This window comes from Malus domestica, chromosome 09 (genome assembly GCF_042453785.1).
Source record: "Malus domestica chromosome 09, GDT2T_hap1".
NCBI lineage: Eukaryota > Viridiplantae > Streptophyta > Magnoliopsida > Rosales > Rosaceae > Malus > Malus domestica.
The window spans coordinates 8,218,683-8,236,906 of NC_091669.1; the positions used below are offsets into that span (position 1 = coordinate 8,218,683).

Here is an 18,224-nt window from a genome sequence, read left to right on the forward strand (position 1 = left end):
ACAAAGTTTTTCGAAAACATTTCATTTAACAACATTTCTAACCCATCGCTGTAAAACCTGTATACTTTCCCAGAAAATAGAGTATATATAATCATATATAACAGCAAAACTCAAATCACAAGTCTTTAATCATTTTTAAGAAAATATGTCATGCTATGCATCAAAACATAATAAGGATGCAACATTATAACATGTGAAATAAGGAATCAACCGGAACCCTGTCCAAAATTACTTTCTTTAATTCCATATCAATAAGTACACACATCCTGTTCTCTTGCATAAGCATGTCATCCTTCGGGACGGATGTGTCACCTATGGCATTTTTTTTTTCTTGTTTAGATTCTTAGACAAATAGGAGGTGCCGATCACCCAAAATAAATAGAAACCAAAGAGAATAAGGTAATGACAGCCTTAGCTTCCTGCATGACAATAAAATTGCCGAATGCATATCTAGAAATTTTTTCCAGTGTGATCGGTACATGGGTGTTACACATATGTCATTAAATAAATAGTGAGATATGTATGCTAAAAAGTTAATAACTTAAAAAATAAAATTTCTCACAATTTTTATTAAAATACATAATGTATCATTTCTGTTCCCGTCACAATTATAAATTTCTCCTTGCTCAAAAGAAAAGGGTACACACATTTCTATTTTTTGGACAAGGGAAAGGGTACACAAATGTTTTATATATTTTACTCCCAAACCCAATGGACGTTTGTCTTTCACAGAACCCCAAAAGTGTACAAATTTTTCTTACATCCACATCCACCCATGTGCCGTAGGGGCCACCCCTACTCGATACAATGCATTCTCTTTTATTTTTGGCAATAGTCACTAGGATGGGCGTGGTGCGGTTTCATTTTAATCGGAATCCGACTCGAAAAATACAAACATTTTGGTTTGTTGTAGTTCTGTTTAAATTTATTATAAAAATTATAAAATTTAGTTTACATTGATTCTAATTTGGTTAAAACTAATTTACGATTCTGAATACTAAGTTATTTGAAAACCAAATCAAAATGTTATTTAAAGTTTATTGGGCTTTTTTTTCTTTTTATTTTTGCAAGCTTGCATCAAATACGAGTTTTATAATGGTTATACAAAGTAACAAAGTTACAAACAAAACATGTGTTTTTCAAGGAGGAGGATTCTCCTCTCTCTCTCTCTCTCTCTCTCTCTCTCTCTCTCTCTCTCTATTCCTACTTAAACGGTTACAATTAATCCAAAATGGTTATACCTTGCTTTTGATGATTCATACGGTTTTGTTGAGTCATATGCCATGTATACAGTCTGTAACACGCATAATGTGACACACCCTAACCCGAAGACTAGGACGTGCTGGCCGTCACGTGAGTGTGACGTAACCATAACGCAAGCGGAAACGATTTAATAATAAAATACGAGTCAACGAAAACCACTAATTGCAGTTATTTACAACCTAGCATTCTATGTGCATAAGAGTGTACTAAACACACATAAACAGAGCATAAGCGTCTAGGTGCAGTCAAGTAGGACCATAACTATTTTACAACACCCTCGGGTGAATCCTACATTTATTTAGTCTGTCAGAACGCCGAAGCAGTCCTCGTAGGCCACCAACGCCTCAACTATCAACTAGAACCTGGAGGGGCGAAAAACAGAAAACGTGAGTGGGCGAAAATAAAGCTTTTCCAAAACATTTCATAAATCCACATTTATAACCCCTTTTTGGAAAACCTGTATACTTTCCCAGAAAAATAGTATATAGCATATATATCTCAACTGTCTCAATCATCAATCTTATAACAGATTCAATAAAGAATGTACCATGCCAATTTCAACAGTGTAGTATGAATGCATTAACATAACATAATCAGGTACAAGAAATAATCAATCGGAGGCCCTCTAATAGTCCTGAACGATTGAACCTAGAGCTCAACATCTATCAATCTCACTCTCTGCCGGAGTCACTCCGCGTGACCTGTCCGGCCTTCTGCACATAAGTCGGAACCACCTAATGTAGTCTGAACGACTCATGGTAATATTCGCTCTAGTGCTTCTCTCATCAATCATCTGTATACAATAACCTAAGGTCACCCACCAGTCATAATCTCACTAACACTCTACGACTGGCCCGTCGTACCCACTCCGCGTGGACTGTACGACCAGCATCTACTTGGATCCAAGGCGAGCGTGCGATGCGGTGAATACTATAAGCACTAAACCATGGTGCAGGATATGAGCTCAATATATCATCATCCTCAACATAACAGTAATTAAATACTTACCTGTGCGTCCACAGCACCATCATACATATATGCATCATACGACAGTTCATAATATCCATAACATTCTATGCATGGCAATCACATCATATTTCATTTCATTTCAATATATTTTTCATTTAAATTTGATTTCTGGGGAAATCGAGTATATAGGTATATATATAGAAAGCAATGCCCACTCACTGGTATGTCGCCGGGTCGTAACCCCCTTGACGCCCCTGGATGTGCTCGTCCTCGTTATAAGTTCCACCTAGAAGTGAAATAACTTAAAACAATCATTTAACGCACATTTAACGCACCTAAACCAAACTAGGTAATTAATTCTTCATACGATGCTCAAATTGGGTATACGAATATACCACAGTGACCTACACAACCTCAGGATCATCCCCATATTTTTAAAATAATTTTTGGATGCTCCACGCGCCCCCACGCGCCTGACGTGGCACGGACCTACGCGCGGCCCACGCGCAGCCACGTGCCAGGCACACTGACGGTACAGTGAACGGCGTTAGGAATATTCCGTTAAAAACTAACGGTTTCCATTAAAGTTAACTAACGGCGTCGGAATATTCCGTCAAACTTGACGGAAGATTCCCTGTCTTCTCCGGCGAGTCGCCGGTCGCCGGCGACTGTTCGCCGGTTTCTGGAAAAATTTCAAATTGACTTTTCTCCTTCGTTTTTCGTCCAATTTCTTCGAATTTTACACCAAAATGAATCATTTAACATGTACTAACACGTTGGAAGGGTTTTAAGGCCTAAAAACTACGAGATCATACCTTCCAAAATTCCTCAATTTCGGCCAAACTCGAACCCGACGATCTCGACGTCCATTTTGTTCAAACGAGGCACTCCGAGCCTCCTTGGGACTTCCTAAGACTCGTGGTGATCTCAGATTAGCCTAAAACACAACGAAATTTAAGTTCGTGAACAGTGTCAATTCACGGGGTGTTTTGAAACTAGGATTTCAGAAATGAAACTTACCTGAAACTTATACCCCCGTGCTCGTGAAGTTCCCAAGATCACGAAGATGATCTTAGATTGGACGTTGGTGCACGTTTGTGGTTGTTCTTGGTGTTTGTCCGAGAGCTTGAGAGAGTTCGAGAGTAAGAGAGAGAGAGTGTTTTCTGAAGAATAAGAGAGAGAGAGTGACTAGGGAGATGAGAGAGAGACAACAACACGGTTTTTGGGGAAGGATTTCAGGAGGTGGGGATCCCACCTAAGTCCAAACACAGATAATTTAACACATACTAATAATAATTCTAACCCTAGTTTAGGATCTTTAGGTAAAACAAATGTCAAACATTTACACACCTTAATCCCGTTTAAGGTCACATTGGTCATTTCACGTCCTCGGAATTAAAATTCCGGGACGGGCTGTGACATAATGTATGCCATGTAAGCCTTGATATATATGTCGAAATTCAATTTGTTAGTAAATATTTATTTCACCTTTCGTAATTAATTGACGTTGAACGAACCACTTCGGTTTATGAGCTTTGATTGCCACAAAACGCTCAGTTTAGCATGCTTAATTAATCCAAAATATTGTTCAAAACCCACCACTTCGGCGAGTTTTCGATCGGTGTGATTGTAACAACATTGTTTTGGTCTTCCCTCAATCTACTCATATTATAAATTTATAATTTGATGGGACACTTTATATGCGATTCCTAATTATTAATATTCTTTGAATGAAATCTTGTTGATTTTCAATTGTTAATCGAAGTTCCTGAAATTAATGTAATAATGTATTTCTATATATGTTACTATATTTTTTAAATTAAAATTAAAAATTATAGTTGTTTGTATTAATGAAATTTTAAATTTAAAAAACCCATAATTTGTGGATTAAAATTATTAAAATATAAATTATTCTCTCTAATATAGTGTGTGTGTGTGTGTGTATTTATGTATATAAACATGGGTACATTCATAAAAAAATAACAAAAAAATTATTGTACCAAAATATGGGTACATTCTTCAAAACCACACAAAAAATAATATATATTAGGCTTAATAACATTAGTAAATTTCTTTAATTAAACATGGGTACATTCTCAAATCAAGAAAAAGAATGTACCCATATAAGTATAAAAGTGGATTAGAAAAAAATTGAATAGATTTTATATAAAAAAGGGTACATTTTACTACAACAAATTGGTATATTTAAGAATTGGTACATTTTACGATTAAAAAATTGAAAAATTACATGAATGAGTACATATAAGATTAAAAAATTGGAAACCTTTTTATAAAAAATTAAGGGGTACAAACTTATTCTAATTTTTTATTTTTAGAAATGATTTGAATTGAAAATTAGTTATGAGTTTAATAAAGGTTTGAGTACTAAAATCTTAAGTCAATTATGAATTTTTACTTTAAAAATTATGTAATTGACATGTAAATTCATTATTGTATTAATGTTAGGGATCTGGCAAAATCTAAAAACTAATAAAGTTTTAATTAAAGAACATTAATAACTAAAGACCAGATACTAATTTTTCCTTATATATTCATATCATACTCTAGATACATGACATATCAACTTGATGTTTAGCCATAATGTCTAACGTGTGGGTTGAGTATTGTTTTAACACAATTAGGCACTTTCTACCCAGTGTTTTCAAGTTTACTTGGTATTATAATGGCCACCACACGACTCTTACATGGATGCTAAGTTATTAATAAATATTGACCATTTGCGTAACTTTGTTAGTATTGTAAATCTCAAGAATAAACTTTAGCATAATAAAATCACATTACTTAAAGTGACATATCGATGTGGTACAACTACTAATTAGGAATTCTTCCTTTTACAAGAAGGATTTACATGAATAAGTTCAACCACCCTTTCATCTTGGAGTATAAAGTTATGTGTAAAACCCATTCCACATAACCTCGTATTAATAACTTGAAACGCCACAATAACAGTTAACAACTCGTACTATGGAACTAGTTCTCCAATTTCATCAAACACATCCTCAATGTGAACAACACTACTTATTTCATGACTTCAAAGGGGCTACATAAAACAAAATTTAACACCACATTACAAGCATAACCGACATAGGACATTATTTATAATAAATTTGATAAGTTGGTAACTAGTGACATAAACGTATTTTCTAGTTCAAAAGCTTCAAAGCTTTCCATTGTTGATTTTTGCGTTGAGTTGTTTTTCGTTGTTGATTTGGTGGTTGTTGCTGGTTAACATTAAAGCTCTTCGATTCTTCTGAGTCTCAGTAGGAAGCTTTACATCCGTTGCTAATCCAACAGCTTCAAGAAATCTTATTACGTACCAAGTAATATCAATTTGCCACCACTCTAGGCCGTGCCGAGCTGAGTGTTCAAATGCATGGTGATTGTTATGCCAACCTTCTCCATGCGCCAGCAATCCAATTAACCTAAACATATTTGATTAACTTTACTATTAATTGCTATGTAATTAAATAAGAATGCATTTAAACTACAAATAAAAATACAACAATACCAGTTGTTTCGAGACAAATCACCAGTATCCCATACTTGTTGCCCCCAAGTATGGCAAATTGAATTTATTCCAAAAGTAGCATGGAGAAAAATGACTGACCTCACACCCTATATAATAATATAAAAAACACAGCAAGAAGAATATTGTGATTACCAAAACAACAAGAATATTTTGATTAATAAAGCAACAAGAATATTTCGATTACCAGTCCCCAAACCAGAAAGGGTGATCCTCCCAAAGCGTAGAGGAGAACTCCAAAACCAATTGCATGAAGGGGGTACGTATAATGAAGAAATCTATAGAATGGCTGCCTTTTCAAGTCTCCAACATTCTTTAGTCGTGCTTCATACTGCAAAGTTTCAAAGTTAACCAAGATCATCATTTATGCGTCGATATTTGTAGACATGCGATCAGATTATGTGATAAGAGAAATAGACGCAAACTTGTATAGAACTTAGCCTGAGCAATATTTATAAACATGTGAGAGGTCTAGATAGTTTGCGTACACTTCCAAACCGAGAACGATAATCGAAGATCCAACCAATGTGACTATACCAAAATCCTCTAACTGGACTATGAGGGTCCTTCAATGTGTCTGTAAATTGGTGGTGAGATCGGTGTATGCTCACCCATTCAAGCGGACTTCTCTGCAAACATTTAAAAAGTACAATGAGTCTAACAAAATCTTCTCTGCAAACATAAATAAAAGTATATTTACCTGAAACGATAGGACTCCACAGTAAGCAAAAAAATATTCAAGCCATTTGGGAAGCTTGAAACTCCGGTGGGAAAGTTGCCTGTGGTAAGAGAGATTCACACTCACTCCTACGACAAGATAGAGTGCAATTGCTACCCAAAATGCAGGCCAGTTGAAATGAAATGGAGCTAAAAGAGTAAGCAAATGCAAAGCCGAAACGACGACTACTGAGCCTATGTCCACGACGTTCCATTCCCTCCCCAAAAATTCTACCCTCCACTGCGTCACCCACTCTCCCATTGGGCTTGCCACAAAACTCTAATGCTTTTGCTTCTTTTGTATCTTAATGACTAATGAGATTGCATGGAAATGAATGAAGAAGCTAGTGTATTTATAGATTCAAAATTTAATCTTTAGGTGGGCAATGCATTTTTTTTTGTTTGGAGTAAATTTTGTTTAATACTTAAAGAAAAGAGTAATACTAGAAGACCATTATTTCTTTTTTATCGTATTCATGTATCATGTACGTAATGTGACAATTAACACATATGACCAATATCTAATGAGATATACCTATTAATTAACATGACATGTGCACCTTATTTGTCACATCATGTGGTACATGAGCGTGGTAAAAAATTATGGTCTCCCAATTTTTTTTTTTTTAAAGAAAATGATTTAAGTGATGACCATTTGGTTTAAGACAGTAAGAAATAGTATGGTCACTATTATTTGTTTTACAATGAGGTTGGTAAAAGACTTATGAGTGTCAATCAGGTAATTATTAGCTACAACTAGGCTTTTCACCTCGTCTCATTATGTACAACTAATATCAATGACTATCGTTAAATTTGTAGCAGTGATATTCGTTTTTACAATGTTAAATATCAAACTAACTTGAAGAAGAAACAAACTCATATGGTAGGCTACCTTCATCAACTATTTTCGTATTAGTTTCTCTTAAATCTTATCACGTGTAGTTCTTTTTAACTTGAATGGCTAAAAAGGGAAAGTAATAGTTGACAAATCATAGGACACAAGATTTTTATGGCTATGTCTTTGTGCAATAATATACATATAGGGTTCAAAGTTTGAGGTGAGAGAAATCCCGTGGGCTATGTAGCCGAACCCATCCATCCCCTATAGTTCACGGCCCTATAATCTAGTAAAAAGCAAATTATCCCAAGAAAACGACACTCAACTGCCGAAGCATGAAAGCAGCCACAAGGCCCAAGAGAAAGAAATTCAAACCGGAGATGGCCCCATGAAAGGAAACCCAAAAAATCAAACAGAAATTCAAACCGGAGATGGCCCCATGAAAGGAAACCCAAAAAATCAAACGCGGCATCTCACTTCACACTCACAAAGCACCATTGGATGACCAACTACATATATACCACATGCACTTAATTATACGAATTGGTGTCAAGCTATCCAAATGATGATCTAGTTGTGGTTTAATTCAACATAAGAGGAATTCAGTTTGGTTTCAAAGTCGGTCAGGCAGCTAACTACTAATCAATACCTATAATTTAGAGCAAGTCATGTTATCCTTCTTGGATCTAACTTTCGGTTCTCAAGATATAATTAAAGTAGCTAAATAACCTTATATTCATAAGTTTCAAAAACAAAAATTTGGATTCGAGAAGGATACCAAACAACCATAAACTATCCGTGCAAACACGAGTTTAGTCAAGTTGGCTAGAGCAGTGTGCTCATTCTTATATATCCACATTTGAATCTCTGTCTCGTAGTTTAGATAAATTTAATATATAATTTTCTCTGTTGTAAAATTTTTAACCACATGCTGTCACTATGTGGACTATTAAATGCTTCAACACAGTTTAAGGTCACCTTTGATATGGTTATAATGTGAGTGTGTTGATTGATATATAACTGCCTAACAATGTAACAGTTATACAAAAAATTACAGGCGAATAGAGCTTTTTCATAATCACAATTAATAACATTGCTCTTGCGCACCTGCACATGCATGGAAACTAAACCCCAACCCCCAAAGAAAAAAGGGTCCGACTAATGCAGGCCAAATTTGACAAAATATGTTGTCTTTAAAGCTAAAACTCTTTATTTCAAATCAAGATTACTTCAAGCCTTTAGAAATCAAGGACTTGTAGTTTGTCAATGGTTACTTTATGTAGTATGTGGAGCAATTAATTTGGTGACTTTCATGCATGTTGTATTATTTGGTTCGTTGCAGACAGTAGTTCAGCAATTATTTGGAAGATCAAAGAACACTGGAGAAATGGGGCTAGCAAGGAATTAATAATGCAGTGGGATGGGCTAGCTGGAAAAAAAAAATGCCTTACTAATATTATTTCTGTTAAGCTGTGTGTATAGAATTTAATTCAGAGTCTGCATTGTAAGACATATTCTGAAATCACAACAATAAGATATTAGGATCACGAATAAATCAAATCAATATAAAATAGAGATTAACTAATTATAATTAAACTTATTTGTGGAATACGGAAGACATTGCAGATTTCTAGGTTGTCTTCTACTTCCAGTACTTCAATAATATCTCTCTGCTATACGAATAGAGTTTAGCGTATATGAGAGATTAAGCGTATGGAAGCAGGGACTTAACCATAGTATTTAGATCCTTAGGGTTTAATCACAGCCAGCTTATTATTGGTTGTGAAAGTCAAACCCTATCACTTAAGTTTTTAAGTCCCACCATGATACTATATCTTTGTAGTGAAATCCATCCGATTTCTTTAGGTCAATTGCAAATGATAAGATTCCATAATCCTTATTTCATTAGAACTATCAGATTACTTAAGTTGTTAACAACTCAATAAATAAGTGGCCTACAACGTAAGTAATCCATTACATCATTCATTGTCATTCACAACCTTACATGCATTAGATATGCAGAAGATCCATCAATATGATATATAGATGTTCTTATTAATTTCTCCACCGGTATGGTGGATGTGGGTTTACTTATCCGGGGCGTCTGCAAAAAGTTTTCGGTAGTTGATGACAAGATTTTAAAGAAACATATCAGCGATTCAGTTCTAATCACTCTATCCAGGAACTTGCATTTTACAATCTGTACATACTGGAGGCGTGAAAACTTGATGCATGCGATTGTTGAGAGTTGTCCCACATTGATGAGGGACAAAGTTTGTATATGTACTTACACGATCTTGGACTACTCCTCATATTGTTAATTGGTTTTATGATGGAACTTCAATTTCATTATGGTATCAGAGTGGGTTGTCATCGTGTGAAGCCAAACGGCCACATGCGCTCCACGTCACCTAGTTGTTGTCAACGTGTAGGCTTGAAAATCCGCCATACGTGCGGGAGCGTGTTGAGAGTTGTCCCACATCGGTGAGGGACAAAGTTTGCATATGTGCTTATATGATCTTGGGCTACTCCTCATATTGCCAATTGGTTTTATGGTGGAACCTCAATTTCATTAGCGATGATATTAGGAGTAGAATCATTGATAATTGATTTTGTTAATTCTCCGATCGCTGTGGAATTCTTTTATTCTTACACAATAGGTTTCTCAACGCTGCTCTAGCGAAAGCCGCATTTATCTTTACACATATAGTTTCAGTGTATGGTTCTGGATTCGAATGGTGAAAAATTCAAATACAATCTTGACGAAATATAACAAGCAGAACTACTTATATACATGTGTATATGTATAAATTTCATACATTTTTTTTACTACCTAAACACTTCTGAATTTATCCATAGAATCATGACATGACATAGATGGAGTCTTGGAGATACAATATTACAGTATCTTCACATTTCTCACAGATGGGCGGAGTAATCTTTGAACTAATTATTGTATAAAACCCAGAAGTATATAATATCAATCATTCCATTTTCTACTTTTCCTTCAAGCCTGATTGATTTTATTGGATAAAGCTCTTCTTTTCTTTTGAGTCTCAGTCGGAAGTTTTACGTCTGTAGCCAAAGCAACAGCTTGAAGAAATCTGATCACGTACCAAGTAACATCAATTTGCCACCATTCAAATCCATGCCGAGCTGAGAACTCAAATGCATGGTGATTATTGTGCCAACCTTCTCCATGTGTCAGCAATCCTAAGATCCTAATTCAGAGCCAAAACTGTTATCCATGTGAATCATAAAAATATGTTAATTTCATCCAAAGATGCATGCATGTTGTAGTGTACGCTAAAATACCAGTTGTTTTTAGACAAATCACCACTGTCCCATACTGCTTGCCCCCATGTGTGGCAAACCGAATTTAATCCAAATATAGCGTGGAGAAAAATTACCGTCCTCACGCCCTACACAACAAAGAAACCCTACTTAATTAATTATTGCAACAAAAAAAAAAAGATCAATTTTAACAATCAAATGGTAAAAAGTGTTAATTAGTTTTTTACCATTCCCCAAACTAAAAAGGGCATTCCTCCTATAGCATACAATACAACTCCAAGAGCAATTGAATGAAGGGGGTACGTATAATGAAGAAACCTATAGTATGGTTGGCTTTTTAAGTCTCCAACGTTCTTTAATCTAGCTTCATACTGCAAAAATATTTAAATTTAGTAAGTTTAATAAAATCCTAGTTCATAGGTGTTATGAGATGTATGTAGTTATAAATCTATGATAATCAACTAGTTAAAATTGAGTAAGAGATAGAGAGGTTTATACACTTCCAAACCGATTACGATAATCAATGGCCCAACCAATATGACTGAACCAGAATCCCTTAATAGGGCTATGGGGGTCTTTCAACGTGTCAGTAAATTGATGGTGAGCTCTGTGGATGCTCACCCACTCAAGTGGACTTCTCTGCAAACCATAAACAAAGTCTACTAAATAGTTTCTCGATTAAAATCGTGAATTATAAACTACAAATAAAATCCACAAAAATTTCCCCAGAAACATTATATTTCGACACACCTGAAGTGAAAGAACCCCACAATAAGCAAAGAAGTATTCAAGCCACTTTGGAAGAATAAAACTCCGGTGTGAAAGGTTCCTATGGAACGATAGGGTTACACCCACACCTGTGATAAAATAAAGTGCGACGGCCAGCCAAAACGCAGTCCAGTTGAAATGAAACGGTGCTAGAAGAGCAAGGTAATGCAAATAGGAAAGGCCAGCCAAAGTGGCGATATCGACAAAGTTCCATTGCCTCCCCCAAAACTCTATATGCCACTTCACCAGCCACCGATCCCAATCTATCATTAGATCGACGAAGTGTGTTTTGATTTGTAGCGAAGCTTTTTATTTAAAAACAATTTCTTTAGCAAATTAGTTTTTGGTAAACTCTACGTACGTATAAAATGGGATATTTGCATGGAAATGTGTAGTAATGTGTAATTATATATAAAGGTGGGGTGGAACTTGCAGTTGCAGGGAGGAAACTCATTTGTTTATATTACGTTAGTTGTTGGAAGACGACTGTCTTTGCCCCCAACAATATCACACAATTCACAAAAGCATGAATTTTAAAATAGAAGTGAAGAACGGAAGTACTTCTTTGCTCCAATCAAAACACAATAGCCAGCTAGCATTCATTTGAACTTTGAAGTCATACTTCACCTTATCCAAATAAAATGATTTTATATAGTTTTTAAAAAAACTAAAAACTCTTAAATAATAACGATTCATAGTAGAAGTATGGTGGACAAACAACGTAATGGTGGACAAACAACGTAATCACTTACTAACTTAATAAGTTTGTGATTTTGTCACAAAAAAGTCTTCGGAGTAATTAAAAGTGAAACAGCTCAATATAAATTTTGTTTCATTTTGTCAAGAAGATCAATGGAACGATATAGAGATACAAAAAAGAACTTGCACATGATTTTTATAGAGTTGAATAAAGCGTATAATAAGGGTCTCAAGAGAAATTGTTTGGAGGATTCTAGAGGAAAAGGGAGTACACGTAGCATGTATCCAAGCAATAAAAGAAATGTATGATGGAGCAAAAACAGCTATAAGAAGTTAAGAACTCATGAAAGACAAATTGAAAGTTTTCCCATAACCATATGGTTACACTAGGGCTCAGCTTTCAGCCTTTACCTTTTCGAATTGGTAATAGACGAGTTAATGAGCATATTTAAGATGATATCCCTTGGTGTATACTTCTTACATATGCTATAGGCTAATAGATGAAACGCAGGAGGGAGTAAATGTGAAACTTAACCTTTGGCGGAAAGTGTTTGAATCTAAAGGTCTTCGCCTAAGCATGTCAAATAAAGTATATGGAGTGCAAGTTCAATGGGAATGGGGTTCCAAATAAGATAAGGACGAGGATTGGTCAAGAAGTACCAAAGAGTGAACGTTTTCGTTATCTTGGATCTAACTTGCAAAAGAATGGAGAATTAGATGTAGATCTCAATCATAGAATATAAGCTAGATGGATGAAGTGGAAGAGTGCATTGGGTGTGTTATGTGCTTGTCATATGCCATTAAAGCTAAAGGAGAAATTTTATAGGACGACAAAAAGGTCAACAATGCTTTATGACACGAAATGTTGGACAGTAAAAAAGAAACATGTGCATAAAGTTAGTGGGCACATGAGAAAATATAGGATTATGAACGAGAACATTCGAGGTAAAGTGGAGTGGCTGCAATTTAAGATAAGATGGGAGAAAATTTGTTAAGACGGTTTGGATATGAACCAAAAACCTACAGATGATTCGATTAGAAGATGTGATTATGAAACAGAGACTCGGGCTAGTTAAAGGAATAGAGAAAGACCTAAGAAGACTAAGAAAGAGACTTTAAGAAATGATATGAAATACTTGAAACTAACGAAAAACTTAGTACAAAATCGAGCACAGTGATGTTCTAAGATATGAAGTATTTTGGTGGTTAGTTTGCAGCTAGCACTTCCAAGTTATCAGCTAACCCCTTGACCTTGTGGATGATAAATGTTATCAATTGCCCTTTTAAACTTACATAACTTTCTTTGCACACTTCCAAGCTGTCAACCAAACTTTCCATCACCACATTTTGAAAAGAAAAGAAAAACTTAAAATATATCATCACACGGATTTTGAAAACTCGAAGTAAACAATAAGTATATTTCCACTCATATGAATTAGAGAGTTTCAAACTTGGGTACATACAATTAAGCACTTTACTTTAACCAACTTAAATTTGTAAAGAAACGCTCAATTTACCAAAAAACTTAACTTGAGGAATAAAAATGTCAGTAAAAAGAATTTTGGACTTCGGATAATTTTTGGGATGTATATTGTAGTCGGTCATTTTCATGGAAGTTTGTAGGCAATTCAAAACCTTTTTCTAGCCACTCAGTACTACAGTCTAGTGATATTCCTCTTCGTTTAGAACTAAGAGGTCTTAGGTTCGAATCTTGTGGATAGCGAATTCGCAACCAAATTAGGCTGCCCATTATGTGGCTTAGCCGAACTCCTCCTCTACCTAATGTAAAAATATCGATGTACTAAAAAAAAAAATTCAAAACCCTTTTCTGGAAAAATATATAATGTCCCAAATTTTAATTGCGGTGTCCTTTTGTAGGGGAGGCCCACCCAATTACCTGTAGCATAACATGCGGGTAGCCATATACTAATTGTTTGTATCGGTTTTTTAATTTGGGCCAGGGAAACATAAATTTAATCACAGGCCCTACGTAGAAATAGCTGGGCCGGCATTAAAGAATGTAGAATAAAATTTTTGAATGCTAATAATAATTCTCTTATTTATAATACGCGGTTTCATATTTGTGATAGTCCAAGTGGTGACGATTTCATTTCAACATTAATATCAACTGAAAACAGAAAAGAAAGATCACCAAAAACACTGGTAAATTCTTAATAAAGCACTGGGGATGTTTCCGTGCCACCGACATTTCTAATTCTTAATAAATGCTATTAATTTGCTTCAGGAGATAAATAAAATATTAAATTTAATTGTGAAATGACCTAGTGGGGTTATGTTTGAAACTTAAAAAGTAGGGTTTTAAGTGATATGTCATCAATAAAATATAAACATGTTAATTAACAGTTAAGTAATAATTTAATTATCAATAACCATATCATTTGATTTACAAAATTTGGTCTCTCTACCACGGAAAATGATCCTCACCGGATCATTTTCCTGAAGATCCTGGGAATCCCATGATCGTGACCGTTCATATACATCGTACGATCAGAAATCATTTCAAAATTTAAAATTAAATATAAATAGTACCTAACGAAAACTGATCGCACGATGTACAATGAACGATGAACGATCACGATCACGAAATCTCTAGGATTTCCAAAAAAAAAAAAATCCGACGAGGATCCTTTTCCCTCACACTACCCATTCCTTAATATAATTTTTCTTAAAAGTCAGAATGGGTCCGGACCAGCTCCCATGGTGCCTCCGCCAGTTGATTCCAGTGAGATGCTCTAATTTGGTAGCAACTTGGTGTTCAGCTCAATCTTTGATTTCAGATGAAGGTGAACTCGTAATCACATAATTATGAACAATGTCATCATTGTAAATTAATTAAAAATATTATATGGTACATTGTCATGTTGAATATGACTTTCATATTGGATGATGTTTTTTATATACTCATTTTTAGCTCTCATATACTTATTTTAATTTTTAGTTATCAAATCGAATAAATTGAACAACATCAAATGACAAAAATTAACAAAGATAACACCACTCTTTCCTTTTCAACCCACTAAGTGACGATATAAAAAATTTATTCCCCTCATTTTAATATAACTTAAAGTAGTAAATATAATAAAAGAAATTAATTAAAGACTTTTCCTGTGGGGGTCCGAACAGATTTGAAATTGGTGAGCCACTTGTAGCAATATATTTCTAAAGCATCTATCTCGGACTTGAAAAAAACTTAATAAGTATTGGTATATGTCCACACATAAAGTGTGTGTAAATTTTTTATTTTTTATTTTTAAATCAAAATTGAAGAAGAGAGGAAGAGAATGAGAGAGAACATAGGAGTGAGGAGAGGGGGAGAGAGAGAAAAAGGTTTGGTTTATTTTTTATTTTTTATATTTTTAAATTAGAAATATTAAAATTACCTGCACATGAGGCTTAAACAAAAAACAACAAAATTTTGTTTTGTAAAATTACGTTACTACCCTTAACTATTTGTTAGTTTTGTTGATTGATAAAGAGGGTTATATTAATATGTAGTTTTTTTTTTTGGTTAAATGATAGATTTTGTTAGATTAGCTAACAACGGGGTTCGAACCCACGTCGACATGCAAATGCTCAAAACCTTTCCACCACTGTAATAAATGATCATTTGCGTATTAATATGTAGTTTAAATATATAAATCGACCAAAAAAGAAATAATATGAATATATAGAAAAGGTGCGTAATAATTAGTATGTTACAAGCCTAGGGTATGGGTACCCTTCACTCTATATAATATGCAAATTCATTCTGCACCATGCACTATCAAAATTAGCAACTGATAAATTAAGAAGAAGCAAAAGAAAGCAGAAGAGAATTAGGGTTTTGTGGCAAACCAAATGGGAGAGTGGGTGACGCAGTGGCGGGTAGAATTTTTGGGGAGGGAATGGAACTTTGTGGATATAGGCTCAGTAGTTGTCGTTTTTGCTTTGCATTTGCTTACTCTTTTAGCTCCATTCCATTTCACCTGGCCTGCATTTTGGGTGGCAGTTGCACTCTATTTTGTTGTAGGAGTGAGTGTAAATCTTTCTTACCACAGGCAACTTTCCCACCGGAGTTTCAAGCTTCCCAAATGGCTTGAATACTTCTTTGCTTACTGTGGAGTCCTATCATTTCAGGTATATATACTTTTATTTACGTTTGCAGACAAAAAATTTTCAGACTCGTTATTGTACTTTTTAATGTTCGCAGAGAAGTCCGCTTGAATGGGTGAGCATACACCGATCTCACCACCAATTTACAGATACATTGAAGGACCCTCATAGTCCCGTTAGAGGATTTTGGTATAGTCACATCGGTTGGATCTTCGATTTTCGGTCTCGGTTTGGAAGTGTATGAAACTCTTTAGCTCCCTCATAAGTAGTTCTTGCATACAATCACATGTATATGACTTTGTGCCTATCGCTCGCTTCCCTTAATAGGTCAGAGAGATAGTCACATGATTGTATATTAGCAGTTTGTAAGAGAAAAATCCCTTTGATGCACCGAACTAAGCAAATGGACATACCAATGATAATTTTTCTGAACTTTGAAATTTTGCAGTATGAAGCACGACTTAAGAACGTTGGAGACTTGAAAAGAGATCCATTCTACAGATTTCTTCATTATACGTACCCCCTTCATGCAATAAGTTTTGGAGTGCTGCTCTATGCTGTTGGAGGACTACCTTTTTTGGTCTGGGGGCTGGTAATTAAATATTGGCTCTTTTCTTTACTTTATAAGTGAAAGACTACCTTATTAGTCTAAAGGAAAAGTAACTTAGATAATTAGAACCATATTACTTCATGGTGACTTACTATTTGATTGTGGTAAATAATGGTACCTTTATTTTTGGATATGAACATATCAGTTATTCTTATCCATATATATATACACACAGATACATATTAACTTCTTGAGTGTTTTTTTTTTTTTGGTAGGGTGTAAGGTCAGTAATCTTTCTCCACGCTACTTTTGGAATAAATTCGATTTGCCACACATGGGGAAAACAAGTATGGAATACTGGTGATCTGTCTAGAAACAACTGGTAATTTTAGCTTTATGTGTGATGGAAAATCTTCTCCAAGTTGTATATATAGGTAATAGCTAACAATATAACAAATTTTGATTTCTGTACGTACGTACGTAGGTTAATTGGATTGATGGCTCATGGAGAAGGTTGGCACAATAATCACCACGCATTTGAACACTCAGCTCGGCATGGCTTGGAATGGTGGGAAATTGATGTTACGTGGTATGTAATAAGATTTCTTGAAATTATTGGTTTGGCAACAGAAGTACAGCGTCCTACTGAGACACAGAAGAAACGAAAAGCTTTATTAAGCAACAACGTGAACAACCAAACCAGGCAGCTCGAGGAAAAGCTTGAAACAGAAATCAATGGCGGAAAGATTTGAACAACAAAATCATGGAAGCTTGAATCTCGATCCAGCTATGAAGTTCATCTCAGCTGGATGCTTTATATGGTTTTATCTTACATCAATAAAAATCGTACTTCTCTAAAAAAATAAAAAAATAAAAGAGGCAGCCTATATGCTCCTCAAGAAAAAAAAAAAAAAAAAAAAAAAAAAAAAATATATATATATATATATATATAATAATGATATGTATACTTGTTAATAAAGCTGAAGTTTAATTACTTTCACTGTACTTTCCTCAAGCTGAAGTTTAATTACTTTCCCTGTACTTTCCTCAATTGACTAATGTTATGCATACTAATTAATTAAGATATTGAGTTGGAGTTGTATTTTCATTATACCTAGCATAAGAGTATATATCTGCGTGCATATACTATATGGTATTTAGGCTTTTCCGTATGTTCCTACATGAAATTTTTTACAAATATGAAAATGGTACTAAAAAAGTTCCACTTGTCATGCATGCAAGTGGTCAGAATACAAATTGAAGACTGTAAGGATATGTTTAATGGTATGGTGCTAATATGTCTTTCTAAAATTTTGACAATACTTATATATTTGTACACTATATATTTTTTTTTGAACAAAATACGATATTCATTAAGCAATAAGAATTCGTACAAACTAAGGATAGTGTGCATAATGGGCCTTGATAAAAACCTTGCCGGAGATTTCAACCCGGTCGAAGGAAAA

At 34.7% G+C, this 18,224-nt stretch overlaps 3 protein-coding genes and 1 long non-coding RNA gene across 5 annotated transcripts; 1 reads left to right on the plus strand and 3 right to left on the minus strand.

The window, feature by feature from the left end:
- Positions 1-1,402: 1,402 nt before the first annotated feature.
- On the minus strand, positions 1,403-2,608 carry LOC139188247 (uncharacterized). Its single transcript, XR_011571558.1, has 2 exons — positions 2,452-2,608; positions 1,403-1,625 (listed from the first exon to the last, which is right to left on the minus strand). It is a non-coding gene; the product is annotated as an uncharacterized lncRNA (long non-coding RNA).
- A 2,588-nt stretch (positions 2,609-5,196) lies between these two features.
- LOC103429090 (palmitoyl-monogalactosyldiacylglycerol delta-7 desaturase, chloroplastic-like) lies at positions 5,197-6,799 on the minus strand. Its single transcript, XM_008367238.4, has 5 exons — positions 6,480-6,799; positions 6,268-6,408; positions 5,967-6,110; positions 5,762-5,868; positions 5,197-5,675 (listed from the first exon to the last, which is right to left on the minus strand). Exons 1-5 carry the CDS (start codon positions 6,756-6,758, stop codon positions 5,411-5,413), a joined length of 936 nt encoding a protein of 311 aa, XP_008365460.1. The 5' UTR covers positions 6,759-6,799; the 3' UTR covers positions 5,197-5,410.
- Positions 6,800-10,317: 3,518 nt separating this feature from the next.
- Positions 10,318-11,741, minus strand: LOC103429183 (palmitoyl-monogalactosyldiacylglycerol delta-7 desaturase, chloroplastic-like). Its single transcript, XM_008367322.3, has 5 exons — positions 11,379-11,741; positions 11,127-11,267; positions 10,856-10,999; positions 10,650-10,756; positions 10,318-10,555 (listed from the first exon to the last, which is right to left on the minus strand). Exons 1-5 carry the CDS (start codon positions 11,664-11,666, stop codon positions 10,342-10,344), a joined length of 894 nt encoding a protein of 297 aa, XP_008365544.1. The 5' UTR covers positions 11,667-11,741; the 3' UTR covers positions 10,318-10,341.
- A 4,098-nt stretch (positions 11,742-15,839) lies between these two features.
- On the plus strand, positions 15,840-17,840 carry LOC103442663 (palmitoyl-monogalactosyldiacylglycerol delta-7 desaturase, chloroplastic-like). 2 transcript variants are annotated; one of them, XM_008381469.4, is made up of 5 exons: positions 15,840-16,232; positions 16,306-16,446; positions 16,657-16,800; positions 17,034-17,140; positions 17,243-17,840. In XM_008381469.4, the coding sequence occupies exons 1-5, from the start codon at positions 15,954-15,956 to the stop codon at positions 17,508-17,510; spliced, it is 939 nt and encodes a 312-aa protein (XP_008379691.1). In that variant the 5' UTR covers positions 15,840-15,953; the 3' UTR covers positions 17,511-17,840. The 2 variants fall into 2 exon arrangements, with proteins under 2 accessions (XP_008379691.1, XP_070661574.1); XM_070805473.1 differs by lacking the exon at positions 16,306-16,446 and having other exon boundaries at positions 15,874-16,232.
- The last annotated feature ends 384 nt before the right edge of the window (positions 17,841-18,224 follow it).

What these genes read in the sequence shown, in the direction of transcription:
- LOC103429090 (XM_008367238.4), bottom strand. Translation starts at nt 6,758, where the DNA reads ATGGGAGAGTGGGTGACGCAGTGGAGGGTAGAATTTTTGGGGAGGGAA. An exon ending in ATCGTTCTCGGTTTGGAAGT is followed by an intron (nt 6,111 to 6,267) that starts GTACGCAAACTA and finishes GAAACTTTGCAG; the next exon opens with TATGAAGCACGACTAAAGAA. An exon ending in CCTTTCTGGTTTGGGGACTG is followed by an intron (nt 5,869 to 5,966) that starts GTAATCGAAATA and finishes ATTATTATATAG; the next exon opens with GGTGTGAGGTCAGTCATTTT.
- LOC103442663 (XM_008381469.4), top strand. Translation starts at nt 15,954, where the DNA reads ATGGGAGAGTGGGTGACGCAGTGGCGGGTAGAATTTTTGGGGAGGGAA. An exon ending in CTTTTTTGGTCTGGGGGCTG is followed by an intron (nt 16,801 to 17,033) that starts GTAATTAAATAT and finishes TTTTTTTGGTAG; the next exon opens with GGTGTAAGGTCAGTAATCTT. An exon ending in GATCTGTCTAGAAACAACTG is followed by an intron (nt 17,141 to 17,242) that starts GTAATTTTAGCT and finishes GTACGTACGTAG; the next exon opens with GTTAATTGGATTGATGGCTC.
- LOC103429183 (XM_008367322.3), bottom strand. Translation starts at nt 11,666, where the DNA reads ATGATAGATTGGGATCGGTGGCTGGTGAAGTGGCATATAGAGTTTTGG. An exon ending in GTGGGGTTCTTTCACTTCAG is followed by an intron (nt 11,268 to 11,378) that starts GTGTGTCGAAAT and finishes TATGGTTTGCAG; the next exon opens with AGAAGTCCACTTGAGTGGGT. An exon ending in ATCGTAATCGGTTTGGAAGT is followed by an intron (nt 11,000 to 11,126) that starts GTATAAACCTCT and finishes ATATTTTTGCAG; the next exon opens with TATGAAGCTAGATTAAAGAA.